The 22,389-nt window shown below is 32.6% G+C and overlaps 1 protein-coding gene across 1 annotated transcript; it reads left to right on the top strand.

The window, feature by feature from the left end:
* The first annotated feature begins 8,811 nt into the window (after positions 1-8,811).
* LOC141290649 (protein-glutamine gamma-glutamyltransferase K-like) lies at positions 8,812-22,060 on the top strand. Its single transcript, XM_073822754.1, has 14 exons — positions 8,812-8,907; positions 11,185-11,311; positions 11,419-11,610; positions 13,759-14,007; positions 14,092-14,210; positions 15,773-15,880; positions 16,030-16,207; positions 16,793-16,931; positions 18,573-18,765; positions 18,864-19,017; positions 19,192-19,476; positions 21,341-21,501; positions 21,680-21,816; positions 21,916-22,060. The coding sequence occupies exons 1-14, from the start codon at positions 8,812-8,814 to the stop codon at positions 22,058-22,060; spliced, it is 2,283 nt and encodes a 760-aa protein (XP_073678855.1).
* The last annotated feature ends 329 nt before the right edge of the window (positions 22,061-22,389 follow it).

The raw sequence follows: 22,389 nt of genomic DNA, 5'->3' as shown, positions 1-22,389 counted from the left end.
GCAAAAAATCAAAATACTGAGAAAATCACCTTTAAATTTCTCCAAATTAAGTTCTTAACAATGCATATTACTAATCAAAAATTACATTTTGATATGTTTACAGTAGGAATTTTACAAAAAAAATCTTCATGGAACATGATCTTTACTTAATTTCCTAATGATTTTTGGCATAAAAGAAAAATCTATAATTTTGACCCATACAATGTATTTTTGGCTATTGCTACAAATATACCCCAGCGACTTAAGACTGGTTTTGTGGTCCAAGGTCACATTTTTGGTTTAGATCGGAACGCAGCTGGTTTGTAAATTATTGTTCAGATTAAAGCGCGTATAACGAATCAGTTGATTCAGATTGGGATTTCGAGTTCGCAGATCATTTAATTCAGATTGGAACTTCGGATGGCGTATCGATCGCAAATCATGTTATTTAGCTCAGGACTTCAATGCCTATTGCAAATCATCTGAGCACTTATTGCAAATATATTTCATTTAGATAAGAACGCAACGGGGTTCGTAAATCATTATTTGGATTAAAGCGTGTATCGCAAATCATTTTATTCAGATCTGTAATTCGGAGTGGGTTTGCGAATAACTTGATTTAGATTGGAACTTGGAAATGGGTTCATGAATCTTTTGATTCAGATCTGTATTCGGAGCAAGCTGGTTTTAGAGGGGTTTTGGCCACTTTTCCAGCCTGGTCAGGCTGGAAAACCACCAGCTAAAACCAGCTAATACCAGCCAACCAGTCTAGGCTTGTTTTAGCTGTTTTTTTTTTTTTTTTTTTTTTCAGCAGGTATGCATTAGTTAATGTTGAAATTAACATTGTTAATCAATGCTTTACTAGTATTGTGTACAACCTTTGTGCTGTTCTGTTGCCAATTTGGCATGCAATTTTCATATGCTCACCTGTTTAATGGTGGCCCTCCCACTTAAACATTTCTGGCCTCGCCCCTGTTAGTAACCTGTACAGTAAGAGAGGTTTCTTTTGATTTTTAAAACAGAGGCCAGATTTTTGTTTATGTATGTGAAATTTAGCTAGCAGGGAATAGCTTTATTTAGCTATTTTGAGTAGTCAAACAATCCAAAGAATCAGTCTTCTGTAACCGCTGCTGTAATGTTGTTGGCTTTACATAATCAAAATTGTGTTATTATCATCTGATGAATATGTCTAAAAAACACTCTCATAATGAATTATGAGAATGTTAGCTATCATCGCTAAAGACTTTAGATGACATAAAACTGTGGTCAAAAGTCTGTCATAGATACACGAATGTTGGGGTAGTTATTGGGTGCCAAAATCAAACCTATATGCCATTGGTCTATAATAATAACATTTTATTCTGGGCTTGCTTTGTCTTGGAGGGCCAAATAATTTTGCTCAAGAAGATGATGGCACACAAGCAGCAGGACTATGATGATGAAAGAGTAAATAGCATACACTGGCCTGGTTTCGCAGACAGGGCTTAAGCCAGGATTAGGCCATAGTTCAATTAGGACATTTAAGTCATATTTATAAACATTGAAGTCATTTTTATGAAATTACTGTTGTGCATCTTAAGACAAAGAAAAGGCACTAATATATTTTCAGATCAGTCAGTGCAAGTTTCGTTCAGTTGAAACTGCTCAGACTTACATAATTTAGTCTAGGACTAGGTTTAAAGCTTGTTTGTGAATCCGGGGGATTATCTGCCAAACTGCGGTGAAAGTAAGTGTTTGTACTTTTTTTTATTCATTCATTTATTTATATGGTAGCAGCATGGATTAAATAAAATTATAATGTGATTATGTTTTCTCTTACATTTCACAAACTTTGCAATTCACAGTTTATTTCTCACAAACGTTTTTTTTCTGTGAATTCTCAGTCAACATTTGTAACCACAAATGGGTTAATTTGTAGCAATAGCCAAAAATACATTGTATGGGTCAAAATTATAGATTGTTTTATATGCCAAAATTATTAGGATATTAAGTAAAGATCATGTTTCATGAAGATATTTTGTAAAGTTCCTACTGTAAATTTTTGGTTAGTAATATGCATTGCTAAGAATTTTATTTGGACAACTTTCAAGGCAATTTTCGCAAAATTTAGATTCCAGATTAGTTGTATCTTAATCAAATATTGTCCTGTCCTAACAAATAATAAAGATTATTTATTATTTTTTCAGCTTTCAGGTGTTGTATAAATCTCAATTTCCAAAAATGTACCCTTATGACTGGTTTTGTGGTAAAGGGTCAAATTTCACAATTCAGTTCTGACTATATTTAGCATTCTGACTTTTTTAATCATTCTGAGGAAGAAGTAAAAATTTAGATCATGTCCTAACTGAGATTTTATATCTGACCTTTCTAAGTTTACTTCTCACAATTCTTTCTCACAATCTTTGAATTTGTATCTCATAATTCTGAGATTATGTCCTGCAATTCTGACCATTTTTTTTTAAAGAATTCTGAATTTACCTCTCACAAATCTGAATTAATTTCTCAGAATTTATGAGTTATCACTTAGTTCTGGGTTGACTTTTTACCTCACAATTACATTTTGCAATTATGACTTTATTTTTGCAAGTATGAATTTATATTTTACAGTTCTGAGGTTATATCTTGCAATTTTGATGGTTCACGATTCTAGCAGTTCTGACTATATTTTACCATTCTGACTGTTTTTTTTTTTTTTTTTTTGGTTGAGTCATTCCGAGGAAGTAAAAATTTAGATAATGTTTAGATCTCACAATTACATCTCACAAATCTTTTTCACTATTTTTTTTATTTGTATCTCATAATTCCGAGATTATATCCTGCAATTCTGACTTTTTACATTTTACATCTCACAATTCTGATTCAATTTCTCACAATTTATGAGTTTTGAATCAGTTCTGGTATTTTTGTAAGTATAAATTTATATCTCACAGTTCTGAGTTTATGTCTTGCAACAAATGAATCGGAAATTGTGAATAAACTTTAACTCAGAATTGAGAGAAATGAACTCACAATCATGACTTTTTTCTCTCTCAGATATTGCAAAGACAAAACTGGCGTATTGCAAGATCTAAACTCATAATTGTAATTTAAAATGTTGAAAAATTCCTTTTTATTTTATTCTGTGGTGGCTTCCATTTAAATAAATTAAAAAATATCATTAAAACTCACTAAAACAAAGCATTAGAAATGCTCTTGATCCATTTAATTATCTGCAAATTGAATATATAGTTTGCCTATTGAAGAAAATAAAAAGTATGAATCATAAAAAGAAATGCTTTTGATCTGTGGACAAACCCAACTTAAAATGATCAATTTTTCAGATCATGTGGGTGTCGATGTAAAAAAACAAAACAAGTGAAATGATTAAATGCATGACATATTTGTGACTTTTGTCATGATTGTTTAATTCGTCAGTGAGGAGTGTCAGAACTGCTGTTTAATTGAGTGCGTGTCTCTGCTGAGTCACTGTTTGACCTCTGCTGATTCTGCACAGCTGTGTGACGTCCAGGTGAAGTGTAACTGCGACTTCAAGAAAGTTTGACATAACAGTTTTTTAACGTTCGAAGTTCTTCAGTGACTCAGGCCGAGAGTTGTGAAAATGCTAATATGTGGGTGTGTGTTTCATGAGGCTGTCATATAATTGTCATCACTCAATTAAACCAAAGTATGGCTATTAATCGTTTTGGGATATTATAAATCCCTTTCTTTGTAATCATAAGAAACGAACGGGATTAGTTTGAGCCGACACTCATATTTCTGATTATAACCTAAATATTTTTAATAGTTTTAATGGTTAGGTCAATGCAGTATGTTTGTTTTGCTCTGTTTTTGATGGCTTCAAAGCTTTTCCTTTTTTTAAATCAGTGTTTCTAGGTATGTGCTTCTTCACCTGAGACTTCAGATTGTGTTCAGTTATTATACAAAGAGTAATAAATAAATAAATAGATTAACTAAATTAAACTAATCTTATAGCAGACAATTAACATTCATTTTTATAAAAAATTAATTGTAAGCTATTTATTTATTTTTATAAAAAATTAATTGTAAGCTATTTATTTATTTTTCAACACTTTAGGCCTCAGTCTTTAAGAAAATTATTATTATTATTATTATTTTATCAATTATTTTATAAGTTATCTATTAAACTTGTTGTAAATATATTTAATTTATAATCACTGTGAATCAACAACAACAACAACAAAAAAACTTTACATTTGTTCATTTTGGGCTTCTTCAGTCATTAAGAAAATGACTTTTTATTTAGTAAATTCAATATAAATAATTTTTTTATTCATTTTAAAATAAAGTAATTTTGTGTCTTCATTTTAACATCTCTCTGCATTTATTTGTTTGTTTATTTATCTATTAAACTAGGCCTCAGTCTTTAAGAAAATTATTATTATTATTTTTAATTTTAATTTTTTAATACATGTATTTATTTTATAATCACTGTGAATCAACAACAACAAATCTTTACATTTGTTAATTTTGGCCTTTAGTCATTAAGAAAATGACTTTATTTAGTAAATTCAATATAAATAAGTTATTTATAGTAATTTCAAGTCTGTTATAATAATGATAATAATAATAATTGTGTTAAATAGTTTAGCTTATTAATTTTAACATCTCTCTGCATTTATTCATTTATTTATTTATTTTTCAACACTTTGGGCCTCAGTCTTTAAGAAATTAATATATATTTTTTTAATTTATGTCTTGTCTTTTAAAAATGTTATAAATTAATCTATAAGCACTGTGAATCAACAACAACAACAACAAAACTTTACATTTTTGTTCTTTTTGGGCTTCAGTCATTAAACTTGACTTTTTATTTATTAAATTCAATATAAATGTATTTTACAAAGTCATTTCGAGTCTATCTATAATAATAATAATAATAATAATAATAAATGTTTAAAAATAAGTTTGCTTATTTATTGTAACATCTCTCCCTGCATTTATTTATTTATTTATTTATTTATAATCAGAACCAAGCTTTATTGTCTGATAAAATAACTAAATTAAAATCTTTTGCATCAGCTTTTTTGGGCTACAATCTTTTGGGGGGAAAAAAGATAAATAGTGTTTGTTTATTTATCAAATGTTTTATACATTAATTTATAATCACCTTAAATAAATCACCTTTATAACCATTATGCTTTCATTTATTATCATAGTTTTTATGTTATAAAACAGGCTTTTTTATGCTACACATTCATGCAATTTTTTTTGCCTTTATTTTGTCTATAATAATAACTTTTACATTTATTAATTTAGCAAATGCTTTTAACAATTTGATTGCTTTAAGCATTTATTAATTATAAAGTAAAAATAGAAAAGAGTTTAGTTTCACAGCTCAGTCTTATTTTACATTTAATAATTCTTTAGAAAAACGTCTGCTCTTTTCTTAACAATAACAATCAATTCAAGTGTGTACTTTGCTGGCATTGAGAAGAAGGTAAATGCAAATATGCCAATGTTTTATTATGCAAACCACATCAGTACAATTTGTTCCAGTTCATACCCTCTTAATAATAAACCGATCAATCGTTTGGCCTGAAACTGTCTAATTATTATAAATTGGACAGCGTAACCCCGACTGACCTACCCTTTCACATATATTTGGCTTGAATCATACCAGACCAGTGACAATATGATAGGACACACACACCTGTTTTGTCTTTTTTTTTTCATCCTAATATCATTCCTCCCTCTTTTTCACTTTTTAAGTGTTTTTGTCAAATATGCCAAGCAGGTTTCTCTTCTTCTGTGTCACCTTATGGGAAACACAAGAGGGCTTAATTTAATTAATATTTAAATGTTGCATGTTTGTGTGTTTGCTATTTGGGTGTGAAGGTTCAGGGGTTAGATATGCACAATATTGATATCTGTAAGGTGAGACATGCTTATTCTACATGCATCACACTTTATATTAGGTGGCCTTAACTACTATATACTCACATAAAATAAACAAATAAATAAGTACAATGTGCTTATTGTGTTTATATTGTATTACAAAGCACTTTTACTGCTGTTGAGGTGGGATATAGAAAAGGTTTGGTGGTATGGGTAGGTTTAAGGGCGTGTTAAATTGTAAGTGATGGGTCAGTGTAACTATAAATGTAATTATAGAAATTAATCACAGATCTAATCACATGCAGGTATTTTTTCAAATATTTAAGTGCATGCAAAAAAAACTTAAGTGCATGTAAAATCATGTGTGCACACAGGAAGTGCATTGTGTTTCATCGAATGATATTAGTTCACTCAATGAAAATTAGCCCATGATTTACTCATACACAAGCCATCCATTTTTTTTCTTTCAGACGAATCCAATTGGAGTTACATTAAAAATTATCCTGGCTCTTCCAAGCTTTATAATGGCAGTGGGTGGGTGTTTCTGTTTAATAGTCCAAAAAAAAAGTTAAAAAAAAGTGCATCCATACATAATAAAAAGTGCTCCACAAGACTCCCTGGGGTGAATAAAGGCCTCCTGTAGCAAATCAATGCATTTTTGTAAGAGAAATATCCATATTTGTCACATAGGTTTTTTGAAATTGAGATTTATACATCATCTGCAGCAATACTTTAGCAAAGTAAAACCAGGCTTATGTGTACCACAGTTAGTGCAAGCTAGAAAGCTAGAAAAGTTTACATACACTTGATTCTTATTACTGTGTTGTTACCTGAATGATCCACAGCTGTTTTTTTTTTTTAGTGATAGTTGTTTATGAGTCCCCTGTTTGTCCTAAACAGTTAAACTGCCTGCTGCTCTTCAGAAAAAAATCCTTCAGGTCCCACAAATTCTTAGGTTTTCCAGCATTTTTGTGTATTTGAACTCTTTCCAACAATGACTGTATGATTTTGAGATTCATCTTTTCACACTGAGGACAACTGAGAGACTCATATGCAACTATTACAGAAGGTTCAAACGCTCACTGATGCTCCAGAAGGAGCTGGGGGTGAAAACTTTTTGAATTTGAAGATCAGGGTAAATTTGAATGAATGAATGATGCATTTTGTACGTACTAAATTTGACTTATTTTGTCTTCTGGGAAACATGCAAATATTTTCTGTAATCTCTGAAGGGCAGAACTAAATGAAAAAAAAAAAAGATATTTGTTAAAAAAAAATTCATGGATCTCAAAAACATACAGTCTTTACTATCACAAACAAAAACCACAGCTGTGGATCATTCAGGTAACAACACAGTATTAAGAATCAAGTGGATGTAAACTTTTGAACGGGGGCATTTTTATAAATAAAACTATTATTTTCTCATGTGGGCTATATGTAAACGTCTTTTATGTGAAATATCGTATTCAGGTCAGTACTAACTAAAAAATAACATGCATTTTGTATGAACCCCCATTATTTTGGTAAAACAGTTAACATTTTGCAGATTCTGAAAGGGGGTGTAAACTTTTGATCTCAACTGTGAATATGGATATTCTTCTTACGATGGGCACAGAAAGACCCGTCCACTGCCATTATCAAGCTTGGAAGATCCAGGATAATTTTTAGTGATGAAAATTTGGATTATGCGGAAAGAAAGTCATGTACACCTAGGATGCCTTGAGGGTGAGTAAATTACGGGCCAATTATCATTTTTGGGTGAACTAACCCTTTATATGCAAGTACATATCATTTAAGGCCACCTGATATAAAAGTGGACCCATGCTTGTAAAATAGTGAATCAAAAATAATGTACTTCACCTTTAAATATACTGTAAACATACACATTTGATAACAGATAACAAAACAGCAACAATAATAATTGGTATTAATTAAAACGTTTGTACGTGATATAAATCCAGAACTGTTACTAATAAAAACAAGACAAATAATATTTTAAATGTATTATTATTAGTAGTAGTAGTAGTATTTATAAGCTTTTAGAAATGTCAATAATAATAATAATTGTAAATTAGATTATTATTATTATCATTAATATTATTATTGCTATTTAGAAATAGCAATACTAATTGCATTATTATTATTATTATTATTATTAAGCCTTGAGAAATTAGATTATTATTGTTATTATCATTATTATTAATAATAGTAGTCATATTAAGATTTTTTTTTTTTTTTTGCAATTGAGATGATTATACATCATCTGAAAGCTGAATAAATAAACTTTTACATTGATGCATGGTTTGTTAGGATAGGACAATATTTGGCCAGGACACAATTATTTGAAAATCTGCAATCTGAGGGTGCAACAAAAACAAAATATTAAGAAAATGGCCTTTAAAGTTGTCCAAATGAAGTTTTTAGCAATGCAAATCACTAACCAAAAATGGAGTTTTGATATATTTACAGTAGGAAATTTACAAAATAACTTCATAGAATATGACCTATAATATTTTTGGCATAAAAAGACAATTTTGACCCATACAATGTATTTTTGGCTACTGCTACAGATATACCAGTGCCACTTAGGATAGGTTTCGTGGTCCAAGGTCACATTTATTATTATTCATATTCTTATTAGTAAACATTCAGAAATGACAGTAGAATAATACTAATACTAATGGTAATTATTCTATAATTTTCTTTTATGTTCCTATTCAACATATTTTAATTGTTTTCAGGTAATCGATGTCATAGGTTTTGTGTGAAATATGTATGCTTTGTGATTCACAGATTTTGCGCTGATTCTGAATCTCAGTGATTCATGATGATTTGTTTTTCTTTACCTATTTCCAAGAACAGAAGGAAGAGATCCAGTTTCCTGGGCTGTCGCTAATGTTGTTCATCAGTCTGTCACCTCGTCCATTATGAAGAAGGAGTGTCAAAATGCACTTAAATAGGAGCCATGAGTAGGTGATGCAGTGCCAAACATTTATTGAAATCATCAGCACAAACACAAGACGGTCTGTCAGAGCACTAGAACTTCACTCACCAGACGACTCGAGCACACAGGTAACACTTCATTACAAATACTGCATTATAAGTTGTTGTATATTTGTCAATAATTCATTAAGTGATCAACAGCTTGCGTTTATTGCATTGAGGCACAGGTGAATAGCTTAAATGAATTATATTGACATATGCATTGTTTATTATTGTTGATTATATTAGAGTCAAACATATTTATAGAGGGGGTTTTGGAAATCTCTTTTTATCCCTCTGTAAATAAGGAAATACTGTCAACAGCCAGAAAAACAATATGTTTTAAAACACTTTTAGGAGTAAAACACCTACTGTAAATATATACAGTAAATATATAAAGAAATAAACCTTAAGAATACAGATGGGAACAAACCTATAAGTCTTTCAGCATGTAGGTCATCTGAGACCTTGCCAACATTCTTTCTATCATACTTCATATTAAAACCGATAAAGCTCACAAGGATCATTAAATATGTCATTAAGCTTTGATTTGTTTATTTTCAAATATAAATGATTGTGTGTCACTTTTAGCAGCTGCTCCACGGGTTCACTGTGGGAGGTGATGGGTGTTAGAAAAGCAAGTAGCTCTTGATAATGATTTTATAATTGTACAATTAAAATGCTCACCGAATGCAGAATTTGTCATTAATTGCTATATGAATTCGTACGTGAGAGAAACGTGAAGGCGGATATTATTAGGCGGTAGGCCTTGTCATGGCATTTCAAAGAGGAAAAATAAAAGTAGAAGGCTTATTGTTTTGTTTTAGCACTTGAGCAAGCTATTTTTTCAAAAGATATTATTTTTCAAAAGATTGCTAATATCTTAAACTGAATCAAGTATGTCTGAATTTTCACTTGTGAACATGTGTGATCTTTATCACTCAAGATCAAATCTAATTGTAATTACATGTAATTACATAATTAATTTGACATTTACATCTGCTCATTCGGCAGGCGCTTGTATCCAAAGTGACCAATCTTATTTATTTATGTTATGCATTTATGTTTTTTAATAATAAAATGCAATTCTAAAATATATAATTATAAATATATTCATAATGTATAATATGTAAACTTATTTATATTATTGGTATTTACTTATTTATTAACTTTTATTTCATATTAAATAAAAGAATGTGAAATGTAAATATGAATTCAATGCAATACATTTGAATACATTTTTTTAAAAAATATATATTTTTACTTATTTGTGTATGTGTATTATGAGACCTTGGACCTTTAATTAGCACAGGTATATTTTTAGCAATAGCCGAAAATACATTCTTTTTTTTTAATGGCAAAAATCATTGAGATATTAAGTGAAGGAAGTGTAAAGGACAACTTTAAAGGTGATTTTCTCAATATTTAGATTTTGCACCGTCATATTCCAGATTTTCAAATAGTTGTATCTCGGCCAGATGTTTTCCTTACAAACCATACATCAATGGAAAGATTATTTATTCAACTTTCGGATGATGTTTAAATCTCAATTTTCAAAAATTGACCCTTATGACTGGTTTTGTGGTCCAGGGTCACATATATAGCTGGGGTCAAAAGTTTACACCCCCCTTTCAGAATCTGCAAAACATTAATTATTTTACTAAAATAAGAGGGATCATACAAAATGCATGTTGTTTATTTAGTATGGACCTGAATAAGTATAGTCCACAATAAAAAAATGATAATTGAATTTATAAAAATTACCCAGTTCAAAAGTTTACATCCATTTGATTCATAATACTCTATTGTTAACTGGATGATCCTGTCTTTTCTGGGGTTTGTTTGTTTGTTTGTTTGTTTAATGATAGCTGTTCATGAGTCCCTTGTTTGTCCTGAACTGCCTGCTATTTTTCAGAAAAAAACTTTAGGTCCCACAAATTCTGTGGTTTTCCTGTATTTTTGTTTATTTGAATTCTTTCCAGCAATGATGGATACAGCAATGACTGTATGATTTTGACATCCATCATTTCACACTGAGGATAACTAAGGCACTCATATGCAACTATTACAGAAGGTTCAAACGCTCACTGATGCTTCAGAAGAAAATGCAATGCATTAAGAGCCGGGGGTGAAAACTTCTGAACAGAATGGAGATGTGCACATTTTTCTTATTTTGCTTATATATATCATATTTTTTCATTTATTACTGCCCTTCAGAGGCTACAGAAGATAATTTCCATAAAGACAAATATATATATTTGTTTAATAGTATAATTTATTGATTGATTAAAAAACATTTAACATGTGTATTTTTTTTTTCTTTTAATATTTAAGTTTGCTTTTAGAAATGCATCGCTTTAACTTCAGCCCTGGAAGCACCGGCAGGCCTGCTGTGACTTCGGCTGCAACTTCAACTTCAGCTTCGACTTCGACCGCCACTTCAGCTTCGACTTCGACTACGACTACGACTACGACTTCAGCTTCAACTTCAAATGCGACTACGGCTGCTCCAGGTGATGAGGAAGAGGATGAAGGAGATTCTAGTGCTGTTCATTTGCATGAACACATTTTTCTGATTTCCATTTCCTCTCTTATTCTCAGATTCGCCTCTGACGGTTCAATCCGTCGACCTCCTGAAATCCAAGGGTGGGCTGAACCGACGCCAGCATCACACAGATGCTTACTTCAGCGACAATCTGATCGTCCGCAGAGGACAGACCTTCTACATGACGATCGAGTTCTCAAGACCCTTTAACCGTAAAACTGACAACCTGGCTCTGCAGATGATGTTAGGTGAGTTAGTTTCACAAAACCAGTTTGACAACAGTCACTACTTTTACATGTAGTTTCACAAGGTTCTCAGAAATGAATGAAATTAAAATCGTTTAATTTGACACATGTTAAGGAGTCAAACATCTTCTCCACAGATAAGTCAAATCTGGACTTGTCTGGATTTCCCCTAACTGTTTGAATTTGTTAAGTGAATATTTTTCCATAATTACAGCAGTTATTCCTTCTTATGCTTGCCGGACGCACCTCTGATATTGCATTTCTTTGCATAATCGGATTTAGGGATGTGCTCAGCAACCTTTCTCTTCAATCAAAATTACCATTAAAATCAGTAGCAGAAATGAAATCAGCATTAGAATGAAATCTAATTAAAAATCAGGGGTATTATAGTTAAAACTAATACTAAAAACCATAAAAAGTTACTTAAAATATATATATTTTTTGTAACTTATTTTATTTCAGCTAGTTGCCAGTGCAACATTTCTGATTAGTTGACCTTGCTGTACTAAAATAACTAGAGGTCAACCGATATTGGATTTTACCGATACCAAGGCTATGTTGGACCACACTGGCCGATACCGATTAATCGACCAAAGTTTTTAAAGTGGTTACTGAATGGAAAAGAAATAGTTTTCTACTATTTAAATAAAAAGTAGCCTACTGAACCAATATATTGTAAATGCATACAAGTATTAATATTAGTTATATATTGATCATTACAGTTAGTTCATAGTTCATTATTGTTCTACAGTTTTTATAAATCTTAATGTTACAAATGGACTCATATTGTAAAGTGTTACTATTACATCAGCAGTCAAGCTAAAAATGGTCATCTTTACATATCTACAGAAAGACCACAGTATTAAAATTACATACATATGGATTTTGTGTACTTTCACAATTTAACTGCTTCTATTCTAGAACATTTGTGATTATCTTATCAAAATATGTTAGTCACACAACGGGTGAAAATGCAGCTTTTTGCTGATAACCGATAGTTCCACCAATCAACTATCGGTGCCGATTAATCGGCAAAACCGATACATTTTAAAATAATATAACAAATGTGACCCTGGACCACAAAACCAGTCTTAAGTCGCTGGGGTATATTTGTAGCAATAGCCAAAAATACATTGCATGGGTCAAAATTTTTGATTTTTCTTTTATGCCAAAAATCATTAAGAAATTAAGTAAAGTTCATGTTCCATGAAGATTTTTCGTAAAATTCCAACTGTAAACATATCAAAATGTAATTTTTGATTTGTAATATGCATTGTTAAGAACCTAATTTGGACAACTTTAAAGGTGATTTTCTCAGTCTTTTTGATTTTTTTGCATCCTCAGATTTCTGATTTCAAATAGATGTAACTCGGCCAAATATTGTCCTATCCTAACAAACCATACATCAATAGAAAGCTTATTTATTGAGCTTTCATATGATGTATAAATCTCAGTTTTGTCAAATTTAACCTTATGACTGGTTTTGTGGTCCAGGGTCACAAATAATTAAATAGTGAATTAAAATTAAATAATAATGAAAAACAATACAAATTATATATATTAAAAAAATACAAAAATTATAAAATTTAATTAAAATAAAACAAAAAATATAAAAACTAATTTAATTTGCAGATCTCAAATTGAGATACTATTATATGCATAATTAAAGAGCATAATAATATAAAAAATAATAAACAATGCAACCAAAATCAGGCAATTAGGTCAGTTTAAAATGATTTCCTCTTATTTTAACTGGTGTTTTGTTGCATTTCTGAGTGGAAACTCATGAAACAAAAACATGCAGTGGCTAAAGAAAAGAAGACACGTTTTTCGTTCAATGTTTTTTATCTGGAGTCTGATGCATTAGCATTGTTTGAATGACAAATCAGTGTGTGACGAAGAGTTAAAATATCTTGCACTTTATTTGGAAAAGAAAACTATCAGATGAATTTGCTCATTCGTGATCAATGTGAGTCATGAAGCGCTTGGCCAGGACTAGCGATTATGCGACTTAATCCATCTAATCCAGCTGCTCCTTTTTTAATACATCTCCAGCAGAGTCACTGACAGATGAATTGATTAAAGTTAAATCATTAAGATGCCGTTTGCTGATGGTAACGTTTCCATGTCTTTGATGTGTTTTTGACACAGAGCCCATCTATAGCAATAGTACTGGGATTAACATCTCCGTCCCGTTGGTGGATGTACTGGAAGATGGCGTCTGGGAGATGAAGATTGTTGAGCAGAAAGACAAACAAATCCAACTGGCGGTCAACACTCTCCCCACTGCCTCCATCGGCCGCTACAAGGTGACCGTGCAGTCTTTCTCACCAAAGGGCAAGCTCCTGTTCCCCTGCACCCCGAATGATGTCTACATGCTCTTCAACCCCTGGTGTGAAGGTACGGAGTCAACAGATGACAATTACACTTGTTTTTTCCTCATTTACATCAATGAAGTAACACTGTACTTATGTCTTTTCTCAGATGACCCTGTGTATATACACAATGAAGCAGAAAGGCAAGAATATGTTCTGAATAGCATGGGCAGAATTTACTACGGAACTGAACATCAAATTGGAACCAGAACATGGAATTTTGCCCAGGTGGGGAAATACAGAATTATTATTAATATTAGCTTTATTAGCATTATTTTGTACAGTTGAGGTCAAAAGTGTACACCCCCCTTTCAGAATCTGCAAAATGTCAATTATTTTACCAAAATAAGAGGGATCATAAAAAATGCATGTTGTTTTTTTTTATTTAGTACTGACCTGAATAAGATATTTCACATAAAAGATGTTAACATATAGTCCACAAGAGAAAATAATAGCTGAATTCAAAAGTTTACATCCCCTTGATTCTTAATACTGTTTTGTTACCTGAATGATCTACAGCTGTGTTTTTTTGTTTGTTTGTTTGTTTGTTTAGTGATAGTTGTTCATGAGTCCCTTGTTTGTCCAGAAAAATCCTTCTGGTCCCACAAATTCTGTGGTTTTCTAGTATTTTGTGTACCCCTTCCAGGAGTGACTGTATGATTTTGAGATTCATCTTTTCACACTGAGGACAACTGAGAGACTAACTATTACAGAAGGTTCAAACACTCAATGATGCTCCAGAAGGAAAGAATGCATTTTGTACATGTACATTTTTCTTATTGTGCCTAAATATGATATTTTTTTCATTTAGTACTATGCTCAAAAAGATATTTACATATTTCCCAGAAGACAAAAGAAATAAAATTTACCCTGATCTTCAAATGTAAAAAGTTTTCACCCTCTGGCTCCCTCAGTTAGTCCCTCAGTTGTCCTCAGTGTGAAAAGACGGATCTCAAAATCATACAGCCATTGTTGGAAAGGGTTCACATACACAAAAATCCCGGAAAACTAAAGAATTTGTGGGACCTGAAGTAATTTTCTGAAGAACAGCAAACAGTTTAACAGTTCAGTATAAACAAGGGACTCATGAACAACTATCACTTTAAAAAAAAAAACAGCTGTGTTATTATTTTCTCTTGTGGACTTTTATGTGAAATATCTTCAGGTCAGTACTAAATAAGCAACCACATGCATTTTGTATGATGCCTCTTATTTTGGTAAAATACTTAACATTTTGCAGATTATGAAAGGGGGATGTAAACTTTTGACCTCAACTGTAAAGAATAATTGACAACAGACCGTTGAATTATTAGAAAGTCCCCGAGGTGGTGATGTGAAGCAGAGGGTGTGCATTACTTTCTAACAATTCAACAAGTCAGTTATTTCCATTATACTACAGTTACCACACCTCAAGGCATTGTTCACATGTTGTATTTCCAGACAATGCTTGTCCATAAAACACTCTTCTGAGTAGGACTAATTTCTTACGCATCGCATTCTTACGCATCAGTCGTTGAAAGCAGACTAATGCAGTTAATAATTAAGTTATTAGAGAGAGATAACTGTGTGTGAATTGCATGAGTCTGTGCGGCTCTTAACAGTGTTCAGAGCAACGTCTATTAATAGCGAAACTATAATTTCTGCTTCAAATACAGCGCCATTATTACCTCGCTACTGAGAAATGTCATGTAGCTTTTTTTGTAGCTTTCTATTATTATTTTTAATTATTTAATTAAATTGAATTAACATTATTACCAATGATTTTTATTATTTTGCATTTGTTTTATCAGTTCGAAAAGGATATCCTGGAAACGTGTCTGTTCCTGTTGGAGAGAGGTCAGGTTGCTATGACCGAATGGAGAGATCCAGTGATCGTTTCCAGAATGGTATCAGCTCTGGTGAGTCACGTTTACAAGACTTTGGCATGGCTTCATAAGGAATCATCAAAACTATATGACATGGATTTGACATTTACCTCAACATTTACTGTTTTTCCTTTGAGGAACAGAAAAGTAAGATGAAAAGGTTTTCTGTTCTTCTATGGCAGGTGAACTCCAACGATGACTCCGGTGTTCTAGCGGGTAATTGGAAAGAGACCTATGAAGGTGGGACGTCACCCACTGCCTGGACTGGGAGCGGCGACATCCTGAGACAGTATTTCAAAGCTTCAGGGAAGCCTGTCAAATTCGCCCAGTGTTGGGTCTTTGCAGGAGTCACTAATACTGGTATGTTTTGATATTTCTATTTATCACTCTATAAATCAGAAAACACTGTTAACAATCAGAAAGCACTGTCACGAAACATAGAAATAAAATGGCTAAATTTGGTGCATGTAAGAGCTGCTGAAGGAGAGAACAGATGCAAATACATAAAATGCAGTGAAATTGGTAGTAATGTGTAAAAGTAAAAGATAATTTAGAAAAGACAATGTTATATAAATCAGTTCGAATTATATATAAACAAACCCCTCAGTAAAAACCTTCAAAATATAGATGGGAATAAAACTGCTAAGTTTGGTGTTTGTAAGTACTGCCAAAGTGGAGAAAAAACGTCTTAAAGATCTACAGATGCAAGTAGAAAAAGTGCAATAAACTAAATCTTAAAAGTGCATTTCAGATGTTTTCTTTCCTCTAGTCTGAAAGAAGACATGAAAAAACTGTGATTTTGCCTGTAGCGTCTTGCCTTATCAAAATCCTTGTAAGGCTGGTGATGTTCAGGTTAACTCCAGCATTGTGTTTGCAATATTTGCGCACCATACAGTCAGAATGTGAATAATTGTTTTTGTAATGTTTTTTCTATTTCTCTCTCAGTGTTGAGATGTCTTGGTATTCCCACCCGTTGTGTGACCAACTTTAACTCCGCTCACGACACAGACCATTCCTTGACCACAGACATTTATATTGATGAGAAACTGGAAATCATCAAAGACAAGACCAACGATTCTGTCTGGTTCGAAAAAAACAACCATTACCTCACAAGTTCTTTTTATTGTCATTAATGTAAAGTTTATGTTATACTTAGCTTTTCCGATCAATTTTAAAATAAATTTTATTCATTAGTGAACTAACAGTTTCAAATACAGCCGTCATTACTGACACTTGATGGTACCAGTGTTATGTTTAACTAAAACTACCAAAAAAAAAAAAAAAAGAACATGAAATAAAATTACAAAATAATATAAACATATTTATTGACTTATTTCAACATTTAGTTTAGTTTAAAATAAAAACAAAAAATGAAATAATAAATGAAAAAGCATGAAAAACAGCTAGTTTTACATAACTTTAGTTTTTGGAATTTCATGTATTTTAAAAATCTATTATTTAGTTGTAATATATTTTGTCCATTTGATTTTTATGCTTATTGAAGGTTTATTTATTCAGCTTAACAATCACACAAATTAAAGGTTGTATCAGGGTTGAAAAAATGGTCGCTGAAAATATTTAGTTGATGATTCGATTTCTAAAGGTAAAGTGCCTCATTTCATTTTCTGTTTGAAAAAACAGGCAAATTCAGCCTTTTTTGTAAATCATTTTGTAAAATAAATTCTCTCACATTGTTTTCACAAAAAAAAAAAAAAAAAAAGAAATTCAGTAGAAATTGTGAAAATGTTAAAAAATATAACTTCAAATGACATATAACTCCACAGCAGAAACCTTCAGAATATAGATAGGAATAAAACTGCTAAGTTTGGTGTATGTAAGTGCTACTTAAGTGAAGAAAAAACTCAAGATATCTATTATTTATTATAGTAATTTAAATCTACAGATGCATATAGATAAAGTGCATTAAAATAAGCCTTAAAAGTGTATCTCACTGTCTATTTGTTAAAACACTTTCAAATGAAAATGAAATTCAGTAGAAAGTGTGAAAATGTATAAAATGCTAAATATAGACGTTTTTCCTGAACACGGAAGTAAGTCCGACTCTTAACTGAAAGAATGTTTTGCATTTCCGGTCTGCATTGTTTCTAGTCAAATTAGGGTATATTCCGAGCTAATAAACTGATGTTAAACCTATCAAAATGTTTTTAAAAAGCACATGTCTCCATAGCGCTATGACTTGGCAATGTCGCAATGAACGTCATTTGTCAGTGCCTCACTTTAATGAGTGTGTAGATGACACGAAGCAGCGGACGCTATTTGAATGGGTTCCTATGGAAACCGAAACAGAAAAGCATTCAATCTGACGTTAGAATTCGTAATGGCGGCGCTCATCGTTTACTCAGGAAAAAGGTCTATATCACTTCAAATTATATATGAACAAACAGTAAAAACCTTCAAAATATAGATAGGAATAAAACTGCTAAGTTTGGTGTATGTATCTGCTACTGAAAAAAAAAAAAAAAAAACGTTTTAAAAATATGCATTGTAATTAAAATTTAAAGATGCATATAGATCAAGTGCAATAAAATAAACAATAAAAGTGTATTTCACTATTTGTGGAACAGTTCCAATTAAGATTTTTTTGGTAAATAAACCAGTGTATTTTTGTTGTCTATTTGTAAAAAACAGTTTCAAGCAAATTCTGCTTTTTTTGTAAATAATTTTGCAAAATAAACTCTCTCACATTGGCTCTCTTTCTCTGTAGGAACTTCCACGTGTGGAACGAGTCCTGGATGACCCGTCCTGACCTCCCACCAGGTAACGGTGGGTGGCAGGTGGTGGATGCGACCCCTCAGGAGACCAGCCAGGGTTCGTTCCGCTGTGGTCCCACCTCCGTTTCCGCCGTCCGTAACGGACAAGTCGAATTGAAATTTGACACTCCATTTGTCTTTGCTGAAGTGAGTGCTTTCATCTCACCCTCATTTCTGTCTGATGACATTTTAAATGTTGCACTCTGTTCAAAACATGGCTGAAATAATTTTACTGTGCTTCTCAGGTGAACAGTGATAGAATCTATTGGCAGAAGAAATCCGATGGAAGTTTCAGTCAGCTTAACGTGGAGAAGAAGTCCATCGGTGTGCGAATCAGTACTAAAGCTGTGGGATCTGAGTCGCGTGTGGACATCACAGAACTTTACAAATTCCCAGAAGGTAACCAAACAAATGCATCTGGTCGAAAACATAGAACTAGGTTAACTTAAGTCATAAAAGAGGAAAAGGAAAATTAGAAAACATTGGAAGCAGCACACTAGGGTTTGGAATAATGAGTTTGGAGTTAATACTCCAAAACAACAGCAACTCACACTCTTTGCTCACGTCCATCAGGTTCAAAGGAGGAACGTATTGCTGTGGAAAGAGCCAGTCGCTTCGGCTCCAAACCGACTTTCTATCCGTCCCCCACCGCCAACGACGTGAGCATTGAGATTACCATGGATGGGTCAGGACCTCGTATTGGTGGAGACGCTAGACTCTCCATCGTCCTGAAGAACAAAAGCTCAAGTCAGCGCACGGCCAGTCTGCTGTATGAGGTGATGGTCATGTACTACACCGGGGTGCTGAAAGCCACTGTGAAGAAGGACAACATTTCTGTCGATCTCGGATCACAAGAGAGTGAGTGGAGCTGTTAATTAGCTGTTAAAGGAGTAGTTCACTTTCAGACCAAAAATTTACAGATATATGCACTCACTTCCTTGTCATCCAAGATGTTCATGTCTTTCTTTCTTCAGTCGTAAAGAAATGGTGTTTTTTGAGGATTTCTCTCCATATAATGGACTTCTATGGTGCCCCCGAGTTTGAACTTCCAAAATGCAGTTTAAATGCAGCTTCAAAGGGCTCTAAATGATCCCAGCCAGGAAATAAGGGTCTTATCTAGCGAAACAATCGGTTATTTTCTAAAAACATTTACAATTTATATACTTTTTAATCTCAAATGCTCGTCTTGCTGAGTTAGACAAGACGAGCATTTGAGGTTAAAAAGAATAGAAATTGTATTTTTTTTTTTTTTTTTTTTAGAAAATAACCCATCATTTTGCTAGATAAGCCCTTTGAAGCTGCATTTTGGAAGTTCAAACTCGGGGGGCACCATAGAAGTCCATTATATGGAGAGAAATCGTAAAATGTTTTACTTAAAAACATTTTTTCCTTACGACTAAAGAAAGAAAGACTTGAACATCTTGGATGACAAGGGGGTGAGTCCATTATCTGTAAATTTTTGTTCTGAAAGTGAACTACTACTTTAAGTGGAGCTAAGAGGGGCATACTAGAACCTCAATGTCATAATATGAGTTCTTAAGGTACTAAACTATTTAGGTGTGAATAAAGAAAAAAGTTGTCCTTTTAAAGGGATAGTTCACCCAGAAATGAAAATGACCACCCTGTTTTATTAACCCTCTAGCCATTCTAGGTGTATATGATTTTTCTTCATTCAGACGAACACAATCAGAGTTTTATAAAAAAAAAAAAAAGAAGTCTTGGCTCTTCAAGACTTTATACTGGCAGTGAATGGCTGTTGAGATTGAAGCCCAAAAAAGTGCATTCATCCATCATAAAAAGTACTCTACATGGCTCTGGGCTGTTAATAAACGTTTTCTGTATTGAATCGATGCATTTGTGTAAGAAAAATATCCATATTTAAAACTTTGAAAACTGTAACCTCTAGTTTCCGCTAACTGTCATATGCACATTCATGAGAGAGTGGCGTTCCAGAGAATAATGTAGGTCTCCTCTTGGTTTATGTTGAAGGAAAATGAAAAAATTTTTCTTTACAAATCCTCATTTTGTACTTTTAATTTATATTTTCTTCTAAGCACCTTCAAACGTAATCAATAGCACCCTCAGTTAAAGTTGTAATAATGGCATTTTCTTGCAGATTTAGCAAACAATCCAGTGTGGTCGGTTTCTGTTTCAACATGTTTTTGCTGCATTAAGCAATGTACGTGTTATATAAGGTTTATAAAGTTTCAAATATGAATATTTTTCTTACACAAATGCATCGATTCACATCAGAAGTCGTTTATTAACCTCCTGGAGCCATGTGGAGTACTTTTTATGATCGATGGATGCACTTTTTGGGCCTAAAAAAAGTTTTATTTATATCCTGTCTGGGTTTGTTCATATAAATACTGAGTTCATAGTGGCAAATATTGAGTTAAAAATATTAGTTTGCCATTATAAAGCTTGGAAGAGTCAGGACATTTCTTAATATAACTTTGTATTCATCTGAAAGAAGAAAGTCATATGCACCTTGGCTTGAGGGTGAGTAAATCATTGGGTAATTTTCATTTCATTTTCATTTTTAGGTGAACTATCTTAAATGCTACTGCCACAGTAACAAGCTGTTATATGCCTAAAAGTGTTAATGCGTAGTTTTAAAAAATAGAATTTCTGTATGTGAACAACAATTTGATTTATTTGAAATTTATGGATTCCAATGAGCTCACTGTAATTAATGCCATGTTCCCTTGTCTCTCTTCAGCCAAGACTATTCCTTGGACTCTGAATTATAGGGAGTACATGAACCATCTGGTGGACCAGGGTGCTCTGTTGCTTGTGGTCACTGGACGGGTCAGTGAGACCAAACAGATTCTGGCCACACAGTTCAACTTCAGACTGCGCACACCAGACCTCATCATCACTGTACGCATTTCTTACTCTCAAACCTCATTCTTGGTTTTGCACATTGGTGTTCAATTTGGTTCAATGGATCTAAAGTCACCTTATTTGAATTGCTCACAAGTGCAAATGAGAATTGAGAATCAAGTGTCCTAAATAAAAAAAAAATCGACATCTATTAATTGTGTTTTTAATGTTTCAGCCTCAAGGGGAAGCTGTGGTTGGTAAAGAGTTAATAGTGAAGATCATGTTCCAGAACCCGCTGTCACAAGTGTTGAAGAACGTTTTGTTTCGTATGGAGGGATTGGGAATGCAGAGCGTCAGAAAGGTTGCATACGGGTACGTTTTAAGAGCATTTTGAGGTGCACTTTAAATTTGCTTTACTACATTAAGTATAATAACGCATCCAGAAATTTATAATCTATTTTTGTCTTTCAGTGATATAGATAAGCTTGGGACGGTTACACTGATGGAGAAGTTTGTTCCCACTGCTGCCGGCCCTCATAAGCTCCTAGCATCGATGGATTGCCGTCTGCTCACTCAAGTGCATGGATTTGCTGATATTGTCGTCAAACCAAAATAAAAAAAAGCACTGTCATTGCAAAGCCTTCTAAAGCTCTCAGATGTCTTGAGAATATAAGAATATTTCCAAGATGAAATGGTTATTTAGAGTTACAAATTACCAAGTACTTTCATTTGAAACTGCTGTAAGTCAACAATAAAGATCCTTTGTGTTTTATTTATATCCTGTCTGGCTGGGTTTGTTTGTGGGTTGATTTCAAATATCACCAGTGTTTCTTAGAAATTGCACTTTTAATGTGCAAATAGTGATGTAAGAAAATTTTTGAATGATCTGTGTTGGTTGTTTACTTCCTTGACTAGAGAAGTGGCAAATATTGAGTTCATATTAAC

This window comes from Garra rufa, chromosome 18 (assembly GCF_049309525.1).
Source record: "Garra rufa chromosome 18, GarRuf1.0, whole genome shotgun sequence".
Taxonomy (NCBI): domain Eukaryota; kingdom Metazoa; phylum Chordata; class Actinopteri; order Cypriniformes; family Cyprinidae; genus Garra; species Garra rufa.
The sequence above is the reverse complement of the archived record's forward strand: the minus strand, read 5'-3'. Positions and strand labels throughout refer to the sequence as shown.